At 40.2% G+C, this 19,444-nt stretch overlaps 2 protein-coding genes across 5 annotated transcripts; one reads left to right on the forward strand and one right to left on the reverse strand.

Moving 5' to 3' along the window:
* Positions 1 to 7,171: 7,171 nt before the first annotated feature.
* Positions 7,172 to 10,562, forward strand: LOC104817190 (serine/threonine-protein kinase D6PK-like). Of its 4 annotated transcripts, none has more exons than XM_010546271.1 (4): positions 7,172 to 7,397; positions 7,515 to 7,533; positions 7,950 to 9,387; positions 9,489 to 10,562. In XM_010546271.1, exons 3-4 carry the CDS (start codon positions 7,991 to 7,993, stop codon positions 10,372 to 10,374), a joined length of 2,283 nt encoding a protein of 760 aa, XP_010544573.1. In that variant the 5' UTR covers positions 7,172 to 7,397; positions 7,515 to 7,533; positions 7,950 to 7,990; the 3' UTR covers positions 10,375 to 10,562. The 4 variants fall into 4 exon arrangements, with proteins under 4 accessions (XP_010544573.1, XP_010544574.1, XP_010544569.1 ...); XM_010546272.1 differs by having other exon boundaries at positions 7,523 to 7,533; XM_010546267.1 differs by having other exon boundaries at positions 7,172 to 7,581.
* Positions 10,563 to 11,226: 664 nt separating this feature from the next.
* Positions 11,227 to 14,579, reverse strand: LOC104817191. The gene is made up of 4 exons (XM_010546273.1): positions 13,237 to 14,579; positions 12,939 to 13,123; positions 12,646 to 12,869; positions 11,227 to 12,218 (listed from the first exon to the last, which is right to left on the reverse strand). Exons 1-4 carry the CDS (start codon positions 14,414 to 14,416, stop codon positions 11,435 to 11,437), a joined length of 2,373 nt encoding a protein of 790 aa, XP_010544575.1. The 5' UTR covers positions 14,417 to 14,579; the 3' UTR covers positions 11,227 to 11,434.
* Positions 14,580 to 19,444: the final 4,865 nt, after the last annotated feature.

Here is a 19,444-nt window from a genome sequence, read left to right on the forward strand (position 1 = left end):
TGGCTTTAGAATAAAACGGCATCAGCCTCGTACTAGAACGTTTGGCCTTTAGATTTATTCTTGTAACCATTATATCATAACATATATATATATATATATGTGCCAACATGTTGCTTGAAGATGTTTTTTGGTTGAAATTGCTTGCTTGAAGATGTTCATCTGCGCCATATGGTATAAAATATCTTCTAGCGTGGAATAATATTCGACTTTAGTTCACCAAATTACTGTCAACTATACACTATTGATTACATTGTTCTAAGGATTTTGACATTATATACATACAAAACCTATTAACTTGTCTTTTCTATTCACAAATCAATTTATGATTCCACTATTATAAGTTGGAAAGCAATATGTATAAATGTAGACAGCGATGTACTATATGTATATACATATACTATTTGATGTATGTATGTATATCACGAGTGATGTGATGGTATATTCACGAGGTAGCCGGATCACTCTAGGATGCAATTTACAAACCGTCCAAATATCAACCTCATATCCACATATCGTACACTTATAAGCGTAATAGCTGAATCTTGCATAATTATAACGACATAATCATCCGGTCTAGTTTCATTCAAAATGTCCGGTATAATTCTCGGTTTGGTTCTGATTTATGGATTCAAATTTTTTACTCCTCGGTTTCATTTTCCAGAGTCGAGATTTATTTCCAATCTTGTCATTTGTTTTTCAATCAATGTCTATTTGGATCGGTATTCTCCGATGTTAATGATCGTATCATTGATATATTTGTTTTTATGAGATTGATCCTTTTTTTAATGATTATCTTGATGTTGATATAATATATATATATATATATATATATATATATATATATATATATATAATCATTTTAAATAATAACACGAAAATTTCTCTCTGTCTCTCATCTTCTGCAATTCAATATACAACAAAAATACAAGTTTGAATATCTCTTTGGGTATCGAGAGGATCAAATGGACTATCACTAGTTAAAGCGTAATCAGTGTATCTATTCCTATTTCTATATCATTCATCTCCATGAATCACAACTTCCACTAGCGTAATAACTTCACGAATTCAAGTTTTTATTTTTGTCTGCTTTAAAAAAAAATACAAGTCGTAGCTATTCCTTTTTTTTTTTGTTGGATGAGATATGAAATAAATCACATCCTATTTTGTCTAAACAAAAATTATGACTAGAAGTAATGTTCTTAAAATAATAACTACCGGTGCTCAACTCCTTAATTTATGTAACTTTGACTCAGTAAGTGTTTTGATATATATAAATTATATACGTATATGTGTATATATATATATATACTGTACTATATATATCTATGCGATGAGATATATAATAATCTTATGTTTGAATTCAATGAAGACTGCCGAATATCAAAGAGGAAATTGACGTGAGAGAATAGCGTAGACTATTTATTGATTTTAATAATCAGTTTAAAAATATTGCCTTTATGTATATATATATAAGTGACAGTGAATTTCCCCCAAGATTAAGACAAGTTTTTTTTTTCAACTGCATAAAGAGTCAGATAATCAGCTGCTGATTGGGACAGCTAAATAAAAGAAATCAACGATTCCGTTTTCTATGATTGTGGAATCCTTATCTATATTCTCCGACCACTTTTTTTTTTTTTTTAAACAGCTAGTCCCAATTTAACCTCGTGACTAAATCTCCTCACGTCATTACAACATCACTTAACTAGATTAGATATTCGTGCATGCTAGTGATAAATCATAAATGTCACTTTACACACACATACACATATAGGAGTACTTGATTTGAGCGTTCAAGAATTTCGGCAATGATGCATATTACTTTTTTTTTTGGTTAATTAATTAATTAGTTGGGTGGGGATTTCGAAAAAATGTAGTTTAAGTCACATATATTTAGACCGACTTTTAGACTTTGACAAAATGTTAAATTTGTTCTTGTATATAATGGATTTCACATCGAACCTAAATTGAATTACATTATGAAACCACAACATAGATGAATACACATGTCATCATATACATATATAGCTTTCAGCCCACTTTTTGAAAAAAAGAAAACGAAAAAAATGCCACGCGGAGGCCATTCAAAGCTACCACGAAGACGAAAAAATGGGCGTGGTACCACAAAAAATTCAAATTATATTTTTTGGAATATGTGATATATGTCTATAATTTCCATCGATCTTAACTAATATGCTTTTTTTATGACATTCATTTGTCGACTTCAACCCTACTCGTTGTGAGATCTTTAAACCTGACTTTTAACCCCTCTTGATTGGAAAACTCCGATTGTTAATCTGCGTTTTTGCGTCACTTTTTTTTCTTCGACAACCTTGTTGCTAAACCATCACACATTATTTGTCGTATTTTTTGCGCCCATATTTTTTATTTTTTTCTCCGGTCTAACCGCTATACAAATCGTATTTTTTTCGATGTCGATCTCATTGTCGTACAACTTTAAATCACGCATACACGTCCGCACATTCGTACTACATAAGTATCTAAAATTACAGCTCTCAAACTCTTCAAACGTTATCAAACAACAACCGACTTAAGTCTTAACTATATAATCACATAGAAGATGATTGGTTTAACACGATAACAATTTGTGTTTTTATATAATAAGATTGAATTCATCGATTCATCTCTATATATAGAAAGATATTATCATTAATATAATGATTTATGGTTTACTAAATATTATGATTAAAAATATTCTATTATATTTTACTATATATTTTATTATCATCAATATCTTATACACGTAGTGTGTCTCCAAGATCTCAACATTGTCGTGGGGGTACGTAACAATAATGAGCAATAATAATTGTAATAATAATCGGCACGTGTCGAAATAGATCCACCAAACGTTTGACGTTCCATTTCTTACAATGTCGCCGAATTTATTGGCCAAATCATCAGAAATCCATAATGCTTGAGGACACTGACACCGTACGAGTCGCACATGCCACCGAAACTCGAATCCATATTTAATATTTCAAAGGGGTCTCACTACGGTAGTTGAAAAAAAAAATACTTAGCATTTAAAATTGAACTATACTCTTTTGGACTGCAAGATATCCGATCTTTCTGTTCACATTGCCATGAAAACGAACCTCTCGTGCGTTCTATTCATATATTTTATTATTATTATTTGTTTTTTAGTTTCTAAAATTATTTAGTTTTTTATTTTTCTTCATGTGATGATGGGATTGTGATGAACTGATGGGAGAAAATTGGATCAAAATGCATTATTATTTTTTTATTTTGTTGAAAATTCCATCCTTGCTTACGTGTCATGAGAACGTTACATATATAAGCTTTGTTTATGTTTTGTAGAGAAAAGTAAGTTTTTGAATTTTGTAAATTTGTATGATTATATTTCTGAAACCAAATCAATCTAAACAGGAAAAAAATAATAAATAATTTAGAAATTCTCGTTAGCTGTTGCTGTCAAACGTTTTTCCGCTGCGAATTTACCGAAAGAAAGAATCGACGGAAAGCGGCGGCCCTACACCGCAGCCGCTTCAATTTCTTAAAGTCAAAATCCATAGGCTTCCAACTTTAGAATTGTTTGGGTGAAAGTAAAAAGTTAAAATGGTAAACTAACCATCAACATCGAAACTTTTGTAACATGGTGGGTTTCGTGTATTAAAATTATATTTTTTCATATAAGGAGATACAGAGTTTAATATTTTATTTATATCCATAAGAAAACAAATAAAATCCATATACCCACAAATACATTATGGGATACAAGGCAATTTTAGTCCCAATGGCTTCATTTCCTTTATAGTTTTCAGTCGAGCTACACCATGATCCATTAATCAAAAGAAAGAAAGTGCAAGTTCGGTGTTATAGAGAGATATTTTACAAGAACATTTTCACATATAAATTCAAGGGCTAATTGACGATCATATGATAAAGAGTTTTACACATCGGAACGTTAATATTATCGAAATATTTAACTAATATATATATATATATATATATATAAAGGGATTTGGCGGCACGGGCACGTGCATGAAGTGGCTCGGGGTTGGATTAAGCCCGAACGAAAAAGAGTTGTAATTCACGATCTTTACAAGCGAATAGAATCAGTGGATTGTTGAAGAGTGCGTATTCGTTAACTTTTTCACCAACGTTTAGCTATAGATTAATTGATGATTTGATTAGTGATATTATGTTGTTTCCTTTGGAGCTTGTGAACGTCGTCTACTGCCACGTGTCCGAGCCTTCGAGACAAGGTGTGGTTTTGCGAGGTACGAAAGGCCATGCGGCGCGTAACACCGACGCGCTACTATGGGGGCGTTTTGTTCGGTGGCCCCCGCATGGCGGATGACGTCATCACGAGAGTCTCACGTGACAGATGAGTGGCGTGCCACGTGAGAGACATCCTACGTGTCACAAGATGACTTGGGCCGGGAACTCTGGCTGAGCTAGCGGGTCCGAATCTTCGAGAAACTGGGAGTATCTTGAATTTTAGAATCCAGAATCTGATCAGATATGTGTATATATGCGCATATATGGTTAATATATAGATGTAACTGAAAACCAAGTCAAATGAGACGAGATCCATTTTAAAATCCTAATTTAACACCGGATTAGATATTCACGAATTATCCATATGAAATTTACAAAAATCTGACGATCCAAATAATTGGTACGACCAAATCCAATCTCGTCCATTCATTATACACTCATTCTATTTTTATATACCGACCAAAAATCGAATATCAGTTAAAGGAACAAGCAGTCGCCGTTTTACCGGAAAACTGACGTAGCCTTCACCTGGTCAACGTAACATACATGTTGGGCTTGGGCCGAATTGGCAAATCATTATTGGGCCTAAGATGGGCCACGTTACAGGTAGGTGTTACGGCCACTGATACCACAATTAGTGGGCCGTTCGTGAACTCCGAATGAATTCTGAAAACATATTTAATTCACGATGTCTCTGTGATTATATTAACAATAATTTTTTCAAAAGTTGGTGAGAGAATCAAAATTTCACCTAATCAAAGTGAAACGAGAAGGGCGGTCCAAAAGTTTCAGAAATTCCCCTGCTTTGCATTTTGTCTTCTCTCCAATCTGTCTCAAAGGACCAAACCCTCGTTTTCAAACCACAGCTTTTGTCCCTTTCTCGAAAAAAGAGAGCCTATGGATTCAACACACTGGCCCACGCCCAATACACGATGCATATACACATCTACACGCCATATGAGCTTGACCCATTATATTATTTTGCAGAATTTTACGCAATTGAATCAGAATCTAACAAAGTTTGTCATCTTATGTGGTAACGGGACATGAATAAAAATTTGTCTCGAGCGATTTACATAAAAGGGACGAGACACTGTGCCGTGTTGGGTTAAAAACAGAGCCTTTGGAACTGTTTTGAGTCGTTATGTCTTAGTTTGACTGTCCCTCCCCCATTAGATTCTCCATGCACGCGCAATCCTCTCATTTCCCTCTCTTTTTTTTTTAAAAAAAAAAAATTAAACATTTTTAGCTTAAATTACCGATTTTACCCTCCGACCGAAGCCGGACAACGATCCACGGTGGGAGGACGTTTACGTCTTTTCCAAAATTCCAGCAGAGACAAACAGTTCCGTCCCTTGTTGCTTGTAATTTGAAACTATTTAACTGTAGCGGCAGTAGTTAGCTTTTACTTACTTTTACTTTTGTTACAGATGTTGTTGTTGTTTTTATCAGCTTTCGAATTATATAATCAAAAGCATCAATCACTAAGCATCATCATCATTATTATTCATTGCTCCCTGTTCTAAATCCTTTTTTTTATTTAATATTTATATTGTTATCGCTGAATTAAATAAACAATTGTACTCCATTAGATTACTTATATCAATAAAACATATAGATCACCAACAATAAAGTTGGTCCACTAATCATTGCTTTCCAATATCTTAATTCAAATTCGATCTGATAATTGTTTCATTATAAACGAACTCTATCCACTATATATATATATATATATAAATAGATTTCATTTGTCAGCATTAGGTTTATATAGTCAACTACTTTGCCCCAACCAAAACCTATACGCATGTTTTAGTTTGTGAAAAGAAATTATTCTTTTTTTTAACCGAAAAGAAATTATTCGATCAATGATACATAAAATTGAAGCAAATAAAAAATAGGATGATGTACAATTATATTTAAATAGGATTTGATGTAAAAAAGAATCAGCCATAATCAGTTTTAAAATAAAATTATCTGAATTTGAAGGGAAATAAAACTTAAAATGAAATTAAGAAAAAATGAATATTTTTTTTAGAAAACAGATGCTCCATCCGTTTCAAAATAACAATGTTATCATTAATAATTAATTTGAATTTAACAGGAATAAAATTGAAAACTATTGTAAAAAGTATTTTGAAAATGTAGGATGACAAATATTTTGAAACATAAAAAATAATTTAAAATTACAAATATTTTGAAATGGATGGAGTATATTTTAAATAGAATTAGACGAGAAAATAGTATAATAAATGGAATAGTAGATTTTTTATAAAATAAAGTATTAAATATAAAAACAAATAGAATGAAAGTGTAATCAATATTTGAAATTATTGACGTGGTCAATATTTTCGACTTAAGACACGAGAGTAGGCGTAAAGACGAAAGGGCTTGAAAAATGTTTCATAAACACAACACTAATACTATTATAAGAAATAAAATAAATTAAAAACAATAACATAAGAGGGAGAAAAAAAAAAGGCAAAGCAGTGGGAATTGGGAAATAAAAAAGAAAAAGCTCAGGGAATTATGAGATGGTGGGTCAAAAAAGTGTCCTCACAAATCCATAAAACTTCCGGTGTTTGTCTCTTCCTTTTTCTCTCTCTCTATTTTTGGACCAAAGTATTTATGTTTCTTGTTACTTTGGAGCACTAAAAAAAACTATTTTAAAACCATTTGATGTTGATTATCTATTAAAAAAATTAATGATATTGGTCCATTTCATTAGTATTTATGTATTCAATTTTCTTTGGAGGGGAGGAGGAAGAATAGAATCTGAGAATATGGACCGACAAGAGCAATAAAATAAAAATGCGACGAGGGACATATGTGGGACCCATGATAATATATTGGGCCCACCATCCTCCCTCCCCTTTTCTTTCCCCGTCAGTCGCAGCTAAAGCAGCGGCCACACAAAAAGCAAAAGCTGAGCTACTCTTCTTCTTCGTTCACAGAGAGAGAGAGAGAGAGAGAATTTTCTTTTCTGAGTTTTGAGCTCTCCAAATAATTTTCCCGGAGGAGGTTCTGGTTCCTTCATCAGAGCCAAATTTTCCGTGAAAACGCTCCGTCATCGTGTGCATTGTTCAAAGAAAGGGCTTGAAACCAGAATCTCGGCATTGTGTTATCTGTGGCTTTAGGTTAGCGTCGATTTTTTTTTTTGTTTTTGTCCGCTACATGAATCAAGGTTTCTCAGTTTTGTCGTCTTTTGTTTGGATTTCTTGCTTCCGTTTCTATTCTGCCTTTGGATTGATTGGGCACGAAGTCAAGAACCAGGTACGATGATGCTCTATTCATCCATCGAACTTCTCGAGAAGCTCCTAGGTAGATCGAACACATTCATAGTTTTGAGTTATCTCAAAAATTGTCATGAACGAGGTTTGATATATAATCCCTAATAATTCCCCCCCCCCATCCCCCCTCCAAGATTTGTGAGTGACGATCGCGTGTTGCAATGCCTCTGGTAGATTTCTCAAAATCTTCCCGATGATCAACGGCAAAATGCTGTGCCGGAATTGTTGTAGCTGTAGAGTTCTTTTTTTTTTTTTTTTTTTTTTTTTTCGCTTGTGGATTTCCTGATTGTATCTCTACATCGATTGTGAGAATGGAGATCAGAGATTTAACCTGAAAAGGGAAAAACACAGAAACATGATGGTGAAATTAGCTAATCTTGAGTGCTTGATGCTATGCAGGGTTTTGCTGGGGAGAGTTTTGGTCGGTTTAAGACACATGAATGGCGAGTATGGAAAGGATTGTGGAACTGAAGAGACTTCCTTCTAGTAAAGTTCCTGTTTCAGGACAGCTTTCCAAAGCCTACATAGACTTGGAAAGCAGCCGAGACACAATGGTTCAAGTAACCGGTATGAAATTTGACCCGGTGCGGGAACGAGCAGGGCGCTATGCAGGCAAAGCTGTGACCGGACCAACCACATTAGGGAGAGAGCTGAGCCAAGTGCTGAATGGTCCAGCCAGAGAAGAGGTGCTTCGATTCGGTAATGTTAAAGAGTTGAGGGATTTGGAGCCGCCTATGTCCGTTAGGACGATGAAAGGGAAGTACCCTTTGCTTGAGATTGAGGAATACATGGCCGAAGACATTACTTGTAAGGAAAGCAATGATTTGTCCGAGGACGCTGGTTCTAGCTCCTTCTCTGGGGCAAGTCATCCTCCAGAACCGGTCGATATGGATCTTATAACAACGGTGTATGTGCCCATCGGACAGAACAAACCTGATTCAGTTTGCCTGATGAAGAGCTTGTCTTCCAAAGGACCATTCTTTGAGGATGTCTCGGTCTCCGCACCTACAAAAAAGACAAACTCGGCAATACTTTCACCTGAAGAAAGCATAGTCGAGGAACCAAACGAACACGTGCCATCTCTTTCCCCATTCTCGATGGCTCGTGCATCACAGAACACAGACATCTCTCTGCTACCGCCAGATTCAGAGAGGGAGTGCATTTGGGACACTTCTCTCCCTCCCAGCGGCAATGTCAGCCCCCTTAGCAGTGTCGACAGTATGAACTTTGCCCGAGCTATGAGCATTGCCAACAGTTCTTCTGCGAGCACAAACCGGAGCGATGTTGTGATTTGTATGGATAAAATCTACTCTGATAGTACAAAAGGGAGCATGAGTATGGTCGGGGACTCATTCGAAAGCGCTAAGACGAGCGCCAGCAGAGCCAGTGAAAGCAGTGGGCTAAGTGACGAGAGCAGTTGGAGCAATTTTACGGGAGGGGCTAACAAGCCTCACAAAGGGAACGACCCGAGGTGGAAGGCCATCTTGGCCATCTGGGCTCGAGATGGGATTTTGGGAATGAGCCATTTCAAGTTGCTGAAAAGGCTAGGTTGTGGCGATATCGGGAGCGTCTATCTGTCGGAGTTGAGTGGCACAAGGTGTCATTTTGCGATGAAAGTGATGGATAAAGCTTCTCTCGAGAGCCGGAAGAAGTTGAATAGGGCTCAGACGGAGAGGGAGATTCTACAGCTCTTGGACCATCCGTTTCTCCCGACTTTGTACACCCATTTCGAGACGGACAGATTCTCGTGCTTGGTCATGGAGTACTGTCCCGGTGGTGATCTCCACACATTAAGGCAACGTCAACCCGGCAAGCATTTCTCAGAGTACGCTGCTCGGTATGTTCCTCAGATTTAACGGCTTTAACGACATGAAATTTCATTTCACCATTGTCAAACTTTTCGCTTTTCGTCACTTTATTTTGCTGTCATATTTTCAGGTTTTATGCAGCAGAGGTGCTGTTAGCGCTCGAGTATCTCCACATGCTCGGCGTAGTCTACAGGGATCTGAAACCGGAGAACGTTTTGGTTCGGGAAGATGGCCACATAATGCTTTCGGACTTCGATCTCTCCCTCAGATGCGCGGTTTCCCCGACACTGATACGAACGTTTGACTCCGATCCATCGAGACGGGCATTCTGTGTTCAACCTGCTTGCATGGAGCCGTCATCAGCATCATCATGCATCCAACCATCATGCTTCATACCCAGAATTTTCCCTCAGAAAGGCAAGAAGAACAAGTCACGTAAAAACCAAACGGAACTCTACAGATCGCATTCCGGTGCGCTCCCGGAGCTCGTGGCGGAACCCAACACGAGATCCATGTCCTTTGTGGGGACTCATGAGTACTTGGCTCCAGAAATCATCAAAGGAGAAGGGCATGGGAGTGCAGTGGATTGGTGGACATTCGGGATATTCTTACACGAGCTACTATACGGGAAGACGCCGTTCAAAGGGTCGGGAAATAGGGCGACTCTGTTCAATGTAGTGGGAGAGGAGCTGAAATTCCCCGAGTCACCGGCGACCAGCTATGCGAGCAGGGACCTGATACAGGCATTGCTGGTGAAAGACCCTCGTAACAGGCTAGGGACGAAGAGGGGGGCGACTGAGATAAAGCAACATGCTTTCTTCGAAGGAGTGAACTGGGCATTGATACGGTGCAGCACTCCGCCGGAGGTGCCCAGGCCGACGGAGGGATCGGCCGAACAGCCACCGCCCAAATACGGGCCAATCGATCCTGTGGGGTTCGGGAGCAACAGCAAAAGGATGGCGGGACCGGCCGACATGAAATCCGGCGGTAAATTCCTAGACTTCGAGTTCTTCTAGGCTTACTTTGGGGGTGGGGGGGTTAAGTTGGGCTAGCGTATAATTACATCAAGGGGGGTATTTTAGTCTTTTTTTTTTTAATATTTTGTTTGATAGCCATACATATCAAAGAGTAACATCATGTTAGATTTGGTTGCTGTTCTTGTTCCATCAAAAAAACACCATTGTATTAACGCGGAAAGCTAAAACTTGGTCTCGGATGGAAAGGCAGAGGGGGAGGATTAGACCTTTCTTTGTGCTTTTTTTTTGGCACACTATCGAATCATTCCCCTCTTTTTTTTTTTTTTGAGGGGTTTGGTGAGGAGGTGGTGTCCTAATTCTCTAATTGGCAGGCTTTGGTGGCCAAAGCCTTTGCAGTGCGCATCTTATGTTTTCCGGTGGTCTAAGCACCAACGTAACGATGGAAAAGAACAAGGAAAATAGAAAACAGAAAATAGAACATGCAAGATATAGGACAAAGGAGACAAGGGTGGGGGGTTGGATTTTCACAGAGATTTTGCAGGGAAGAGGGGGCAGACAGACAGGTCAGGAGAAAATCAAGGGAATGAAGGAGATACCATCATACACCCTGCATCATTACATACACCCCATATATATATATGTCCAGAAAGTATGTCAGATTGGGACGGAATTGAGAAGCATCCGATGGCAGTGACGTGATCCCCCCCCCCCCAAAAAAAAAAAAAAAAAAAACAGGTTAAGAATGCAACCGCAAACCTTTTCTTTTTATGTTTTTTTTTTCAAAAACAGAAGACAAAAACGAAACATAGAGATTTGATATTATTCGTAGAAACTGAACTTAAAGAACCTGAGATACAACACACGACGTTACACATCTCAAAGTAACCCCCCACCCCCCTTATATTTACATTTCTAAACACCTCTCCCTCCTCTTCTACAGACAAAAAACAAGTGAACAAAGATGGCCCAACGGTGTCATTGATTGGCCCCAGAAAACAAAACAACAGGCTGAAATTTCCACATCCCATTTTAATATTACTTGACCGCCAAAAATTCCACTGAAGGATTTTTCTACTATATATATATATCTATAACGATCTTATTTGATAGAGTAGGAACGGGTGCATACCGTTTGGAGGGACTCGGAGAAGAGAGAAGAGAAACTGGTCAAGGCTTGGAAAACACCAGGCAACCCCGTCTGAAAGTTATTCAGCGTCATGGCCCTCGTCACTTCTATCGCCTTCGTATGCTTCATCATCTCCTCCTCCACTCTCCTCTGGCATGCCGCCAGCTCCGCCCTCTTCTCCATCAGCGGATCCCTTGCATCCAATGTATTCCCGTTCTCGGGTTCCGAACCCGATATTCCGATCCCCACCATCGAATACGACTGATAGTATTTCCTCTCTATGCTCCTGATCGACGACGCCTTCTTCTCCAGCTCCTTTGCCATCGATTCCGTCCGTTTTTTGACCTTCATCTCTTCAGATTGTTTTGCCGAGATCACGTGGACGACATTTATGAAGCTCTTGATGGCTTCTGAAGCCACCGTGTCCGGTAGCCGGTCCAAGGCGAGCTTCCACTCATCACAGAAGTTGTATGCATCTACCTGCTCTTTCTGGTTAGCATCGTCGTTGCAGACTGGAACTAGGGTTAGCTTGAACCAGGCTTGAACCGACCGTACAAAGTCACGTTGAAACTTGATCAGCCGGCAGAAATTGGAATGCCACGCGGATACAGCCGCTTCCAGGTCACGTGTCGCCTGTCGGTGCAGTTCGGAAGTCGATTCCCCTTTGCCTGACCTGTTGATAAGCCCCCGAACTTGCTGCACTATGCTGTTCTGAACCTCGTGGAATTGGTGCATCGACTTCCACATGTACATGAAGCTGCATAATGAAAAAAAACCAATTCACTCGTAGTTCTCAGCTAAAGCAATGCCAGGACTGAGAATTACATCTACTGAAGAAGAACTATAGTAACAATGGCATCACTGATTTTACTCACTAATTGGACAATTAAAAGAACAAACCAGACATCACTGGAGATTCTAAGGTTCAGGAAAATGGATCAAGAGCAGAGCACATGGGCCTCAGAAAAGCATGAGGCAACTGGCACAGCTGGCAAGATCCATTATTGTTCACCAACTGGCTGAGTGAGATTTCAAATCCAAACAACATGTAATTAAGATTTCAAAAATTGTGTGTGAATGAAGATTGGCTACTATTCGTGGAAACAAGAACTGATCATTGCTCAACGATTTCAGCGGAAGTGAATGCTCCTATATAATTCCCATAGACAGATAGGCAAACTTACCCATGACAGAGTTCAACGAGCTGAGGAACAAGGTCAGAATCTCGAAGATGGATAATAGCAGTAGATGTGGTGGTGACGGCCTGCGACGTGACAATTATCAGCGACTGCAATCTTGTTATAGAAGCCTTTGTCTTGTCCAGCTTAGACTCATCACCCCCCTTGTACTCCTGGCTCTGAAGTTGCGACAACTTCTTTTCGTGCTCGATCTTCACACCTTCTCTTGCCTGAAATTCCACCAGCATCAATAAGAACAGTTGAGCTGTGCACAAAGAACTTGATAGAAAAATGCAAACCTTGACTTCCTCATAGAGCTTCTTCTCCCATGCTAGGAGCCGATCCAGAGTGGAACAAAGGCTCTTCAGACCACCTGGTTGGTCCAGTGCCGTTGTGTCGAGCCTGTACTTAACCGCCAATGGTGGTTTCGATGTCCAGCTTGAACTCAAGTTGCTTAATACGCCACTCGAATGAATCACAGTCTCTGTGACCAAAATCGCGAATGAAAAATCAACTCAATTCTACAAAATTCGTCCATAATCAACCTCAATTATCAATAGCGTCTCGGTTCTCGTTTACCAAGCAAATTGAACTTACTCTTCAACTGGCTGAAACTGCGATCGAGCTGAGCTCTGCCAAGCTCGAGCATCTGCGAGACCTGATCACCGGCGGCTGCAGCTTTGTCGAAGTTCTCCTTGATCGCATCAACAATCTCTTTCAAATCCTTATGCCTCACCACCATCCTCATGTCAGCGATTTCTCCTCCACCCTTGTAGCTGCCGGAAGACGTCGTCGCGTCATCTGCTTTGTCATACTTCCCTGGAGCAGCGCCTCCGTACTCCGACGGCGGCGGTGAGGGCTGACGGTGGTGCCGTCTCAGGGAACCAGTCCTCACGGAGGATCCGAAGTCGGAGCGCATACCGATCTCGGACATAGACTCCCTATCCCCCTCCTCCTCTGCTGCATCCGAGGAGCTCGTCATGCTGTAGTGATCGTGATCTTCCCATTCGCTACACTGTACCTCCTCTCTTTCCGTCTCCTCGTCTACTGTACTATTCATGGATGCGAACTGATTCTGCTTTCTCGTATGGAAGAAATCATACTCTGATCTCTCCGTTTCGGTGTCATCGCCATCGGCTAGATCGTTAGAAAGATAGTGGGGGTTCTGTTGCTTCCCCTGAGCTTGCGCGTTGAAGAACTCGGAATCAGGAGGAGAAGGAGGGTAGAAATTCTCCCAGTTCCAGACGGAAGATGCTTGAGAGGGAGTTGTGGAGTACGTTGAGTTCGGATAAGCGGTGGGAAAGAAATTCGGCATGAAATTGGATCTCTCACTCCTAGGAGTTGACGAAGGGCTTGACTCCGAGAGGATGTGAGGGAGCTTTGGCATCTGCTTCCGGCGACGATTGGCGGTGATGACAGGGGGCAACTTGGAACTAGCTACGGAGGGAGAAATCGGAGGAGGAGGCCGCGGAGGATGGACGGAGGAAGGGGAAGGCGACGGCGGGACTTGCGGAGGAGGAACAAAACCGGCGGCGGCGGAGGAGCGTTCGGAGGGAGGATGGAGGAATACCGCCGGAGTCTGATCGGAGACGGAGAGAGGCTCACCGGCGGCAAAGGAGGAGAGGGCAGATCCGGTGAGACGAAGAGATCGGCAGTAATCTGCGTGGGCGGCGGCGAGGTGGTGGCGAGCGTGAACGGCCTCCTTGATGAGACGGCGGCGATCCTTGCACCGCCTCACGGTGTCCTCGTTGTCGAGCTTCGACGCCGTGCATCCCATCTCTTCCTCTTCTTCTCCTTCTCAAGCTGTGGCGGTGGCGGTGGCGGCGGCGGCGGTTGACGGTAACGGCCGGTGGCTATGCATTGCCCTAAAACGGAATCACAAAATCGAAAAGGGGGAAAGTAATTAGCTGTCTCCACTCCACTTGCTCGGACTCTGGACTGTACGTGCTCTCTGTTTTTATGTTTTATTTATTTATTTATAAAAAAATAAATAAAATAAATAACATCTCAGCCCGCTTCTGATAAAATAAATAAAATATAAAAACATCTCAGCCCGCTTCTGATAACGAGTCAGTGACTGTCATTAGCCTGCAACTATTTCCCCGTTTCGTTTTTTAATAATTTTTGGTGTTTGAATAATACACCTAACACAAATAATCAGCCGTTAACCAGAAATCGTATAAGATGCAATGGTTATGGAATCTCGTGTTATATTATATTTTTTAAAGTTCGATGTAATTAAAATTAATTAAATTCGTATTTCTTCTCTAATAACTAAAATTAAGATACGAAATTGCTCGCATTATTGGAAGTTCGTGGTTTGGGTTCTTGCCACGGGGAAATAAAGGGTAGGGGTGGGCGTTTCAACTCGTAACCCGGACGTTTGGGATATCCGGCTTAACAAGTACCCGGAGAAAGGATATCCGAATATTAACGATGATGAGACCGGGTTTAACGAGACCGAGTTTTTGACCCCCGGGTCCGAGTTCGGGTTTCGATTAACTCATAACGGGTACCCGGGTATTCGATATATTAATTAAAAATTAAAAATATCTTTATATTTATAACATTTAAATAAGGTATTTTATTATTTATTAAAATATTTTTATTTTATTTAATTATTTTCTATATTCTCAAACTTTCTAATTTATGAAATCGAATTTATAATTTATAAAATCGAGTTTTGAATGTTGTTTAAGTTATTTTTATTGAATTTTATAAATTATAGAATATTTGAATTATTTATTTATGAGATCCGGGTATCCGTGAGTACGAGACTGAGAATCTCATTGAACCCGGGTTAGGGGTATCCGGATCTCATGAAGCCAAGAATGAGATAATTTTTTCGTAAAACCCGTGATGATGAGATCGAGATCGGGTTTCCTCCAACCCGTGACCACCCCTATTGGGGGGGAACGACAGGAAGGTGAACGGCCGAAGTTCAAAACGGTGAAAAGTGTATTTCCGCCCTTCAGAAAAAGACCGTTGGGTAAAGGGAAAAAAACCACATGCATTTCACTTTATTTTCCCTCAATTTTTTCCAAGTAAACGGGAGAATAAAAACGACATGCATTCCACTTTATCACCGGTGTAGGACAACACCAACATTATTCCTCTCACTCGAGGTATTATTAAACAAAGTCATGGTATTTGCAAATTGCGCCCGAACTTTACGTTATATTAGAAAAAGTACCCTGATTTTTTTTTATATATATAAAAGGAGAATGAATTCGGCTTTTACCCCCAAGGGACCAACAAAGAGCATCCAAATTATTGCGATCTTTTTTCATAGATTTGTAAGTGTCATATTCTCTCGTGATCCCCATCCATCTTTTCTTTTTATTTTTTTTTAATTATTATTAAAAAAACACTTTAACAACGCATAATGAATCATGATGCTTCATGGAATGGAGGAGTAAATTGCGTATTCATAGTAAGTTATCAAAATATTTAACCAAAAAAAAAAGTTATCAAAATATTTCATATAGGGGAGAAAGAACAATGAATCGAAATAAAAGTAGTCGGGAAAAGCTGCAACAGATCCAAATCCCTGCTTCATGAACATACCAACACACACATCATATAACAATGATGATGATGATGATGATGATGATGAAAATGTTGATGATGATAAACGACAAAATGGGATATTTTTTTTTCTAACTAGACCCTACACACAAGTCTCTCTCTATCGCCACATCTACTTTGTTTGTAAATCCCCTACAAATAAATACATACACATATATAAATATATCTAAAAATAATTTTCCTCAATACTATAGATCAAATTATATCTAAAAAAATATAAAAAAACCAATTTTATATCTTTTTTCTATAAATAAATTTTGATCGAGTTAAAATAAAAACAACAATTTTTTTTTAATTTTTTTTTAGAAAATGAAAACAAAAAATAATCAATATTTATAACTATATTAACAAGTGTAGATAAACATTTATTGATTGGGTCTCTTTCCGAGTGGACTCGTCTGAGTCGATAGTCACCGCTCAAAAGAATTAAAGGCTTCGCAGGTCCACACGCACCTCTCCATTTAACTCTTAATTAATTATAATAATAATAATATTAACAGCGTGATTAAGCATGCCATTTAATACAGTGACACTCGTTCGTCGCTGTTCGTCGTCGAGGAGGAGGAAGCGTGACGTGTCATGTTCCAATCGAATCCCGTTGTTGACTTTTTTTTATGAACCTTTGACTTTTGGGTTTCACGGAGACTTTTAATTTCGATGGTCCTTGAAGCCCAAGCCCATTACCATACGAGCTTTTGAAATACCTTTGGGCCTAGGCCCATTAGAATTATAGAATTATTATTTTAAGCCCTTCTAAGACAAAAAGGGGCCCACTGATTGTTCATATGGAAATGGGTAGTTGTCCACTACATGTTTACATGTCCACTGGAGTTTTTTTTTTTTTTAAAAAAAAAAAAGACTTTTAAATGTGGATTTGCTTAGAAGAGAATATCTGAAAGTCTTGGAGGATCTTGGAACCTCCCTATTTATTGGAGAAATTCCAGACATTATGGATCACCACTTTCTCGAAATATTATTATAATATATAACTACTAAACACATTTATTAATTTTTTCCTGACAAGTTCTAATTCAATGTCAGAATCTGACCAACCGGTGTGCTAGTTAACGCAATCAAGGAATTATAGGACTTGTTCTTTAAATTTGATATAGTAATATACGCGTGTTCCAATGGTTGCATTGTCCCCATAGCCTTTCTAACAGCCAAACACAGGGAGGTCAATCTTTTGCCTTTGGCCCAGATTATGGATGTAGAGTGTCTTCTACAAAACCTCCGGACGAAGTGGAGGCTCTTGAAGCTTCGGAATGAAAGAGAGGCTTCTGAAGGACGGAGGGGCAAAGTCGTCTTTTGGTTAGGTCAATAATCTGACCTAGGGTTTGCTCATTTTGTAACAGACTTGTATTTTTCGTTCTTTGGGTTTCTCTCTCTTGCGGCGAAGCGACTCTCGCTTCTCCGGCGTTCGGGGCCGCCGTTCGGCGGTTTCCGGCGTGAGTCTATGGCTGTAACCTTAGATCGAACACTTCCTCTTCCCGAGACGTAGGTACCGAGCGTTAGAGCTCGGTACTGAACTCGTATCTCCTGTCTCTTTCGTTTTGGTTCTCCGTTCTTGCACACGAGCGTTTGATCGGAGAGATTACGGTGAGGAACCGGCCGGCCTGAACCACAACAAGTGGTATCAGAGCCTGGTTCGGGGCGGCAGACGACAGATCGGCGGCGACACGCGGTCGAGGTAAGTCGGGGTTCCCTTGGTCTAGATCTGAACGTTCTGATGCTTGGTTCGAGTTGTTTCAGGCAAGAAACAACGTCGAGGAGACCGTCTGAGAGAAGATCGGCGGTCAAAGACGACGGAAACGGTTCAGATCGGCGGCGAGAAGTTGGAAGGGGCTCGGATCTAACTCAGATCGGAGACTCGGGCGAGTTACAAGTTGACTCAGGTAAGTTTTCGAGTCTGTGTGTGTAGATCTAGGGTTGGGTGGGGAGAACCGGCGAAAAACCGGCGGAAATCCGGCGGAATCGGCCGTAACTCACCGAGTCACGGCTGAGTCGGGTTCCGGGGTTGAGTCAACGACCGAGTTGACCGAGTTAACTCGGCGGCTCACGTTTCCGAAATTAGGGTTTTCGGTTTAGACCGGTTTAGCCGGTTTAAATCCGATTGAGTAATTAAACCCGGTTCAATATTTCAATCGAACCGGTTTAGGTTGGTCAAGTCAAATCGTTGACCAAAATTGGTCAACAGTTGACCGGTTAGGTCAAACCGGACCGGTTCAGGTCAATTGGACCGGTTCAGGTCCGGTTTGGGGTCAATTGGACCGGTTCAGTCCGGTTCAGGTCAATCCAGGTCCGGTTTAGGACAATTAGGTCCGGTTTAGGTCAGTCCAGGTCCGGTTTAGGACAATTAGGTCCGGTTTAGGTCATTCCAGGTCCGGTTTAGGTCGATTGAGTCCGGTCTAGGTCATTCCAGGTCCGGTTTAGGACAATTGAGTCCGGTTTAGGCAAATTCAGGTCCGGTTTAGGTCAATTCTAGGTCATTCCAGGTCCGGTTTAGGACAATTGAGTCCGGTTTAGGCAAATTCAGGTCCGGTTTAGGTCAATTGAGTCCGGTTTAGGGCAATTCAGACTAGTTTAGGCTGGTTTAAGTCTCGGTTAGGGTCTGATTTGTCTGGGAAGGGCTAGAATTGTTCGGTTCAGACCAATAGGGTCTGATTGGAGGTGAATTAAGGCCGGTTTTAGACTGGTTTAGGTCTAATGTTAGGGTCTGTTCGTCCAATTAGGCTATAATTAGACCATATAGGTCAATTGGGTCCGGTATTAGGTAAGATCAGATTCGTTTTAGGCTAATAGAGGTCTGGTTAGGATCTGATTTATCTGGTTAGGGCTAGTATTGGTCGGGTTAGGATCTGATTTTGTGGTTAGGACTAGATTGGGTCAGTTTTAGGGTCTGGAGTGTACAATTAGGACTAGAACTAACTGATTTAGGGTTAGGTTAGCTCAAATTAGGTCTGATGGTATCTGATTTAGGGCATAGTGGACTGATTTAGGGTATGATAGGGTCTGTTGTGATCGGGTTACCCTGTTAGGACTGTCTAGTATCCAATTTGGCTGGGTTTAGTGAAATTCACTAGGGTTAGACCTGTTTAGATCTCGGTTTAGCTGATGTGGGTCATAGATTCCGGTTCTTTCTGTTCAGTATAGGTCTGAATAGGTGGATTTGACTACGTTTAGCTGGGTAAGAGGTCGGGTTAGGCTTAAATAGGCT

The sequence above is a fragment of the Tarenaya hassleriana genome, unplaced genomic scaffold, assembly GCF_000463585.1.
Source record: "Tarenaya hassleriana unplaced genomic scaffold, ASM46358v1 Cleome27, whole genome shotgun sequence".
In the NCBI taxonomy this organism is placed as follows: domain Eukaryota; kingdom Viridiplantae; phylum Streptophyta; class Magnoliopsida; order Brassicales; family Cleomaceae; genus Tarenaya; species Tarenaya hassleriana.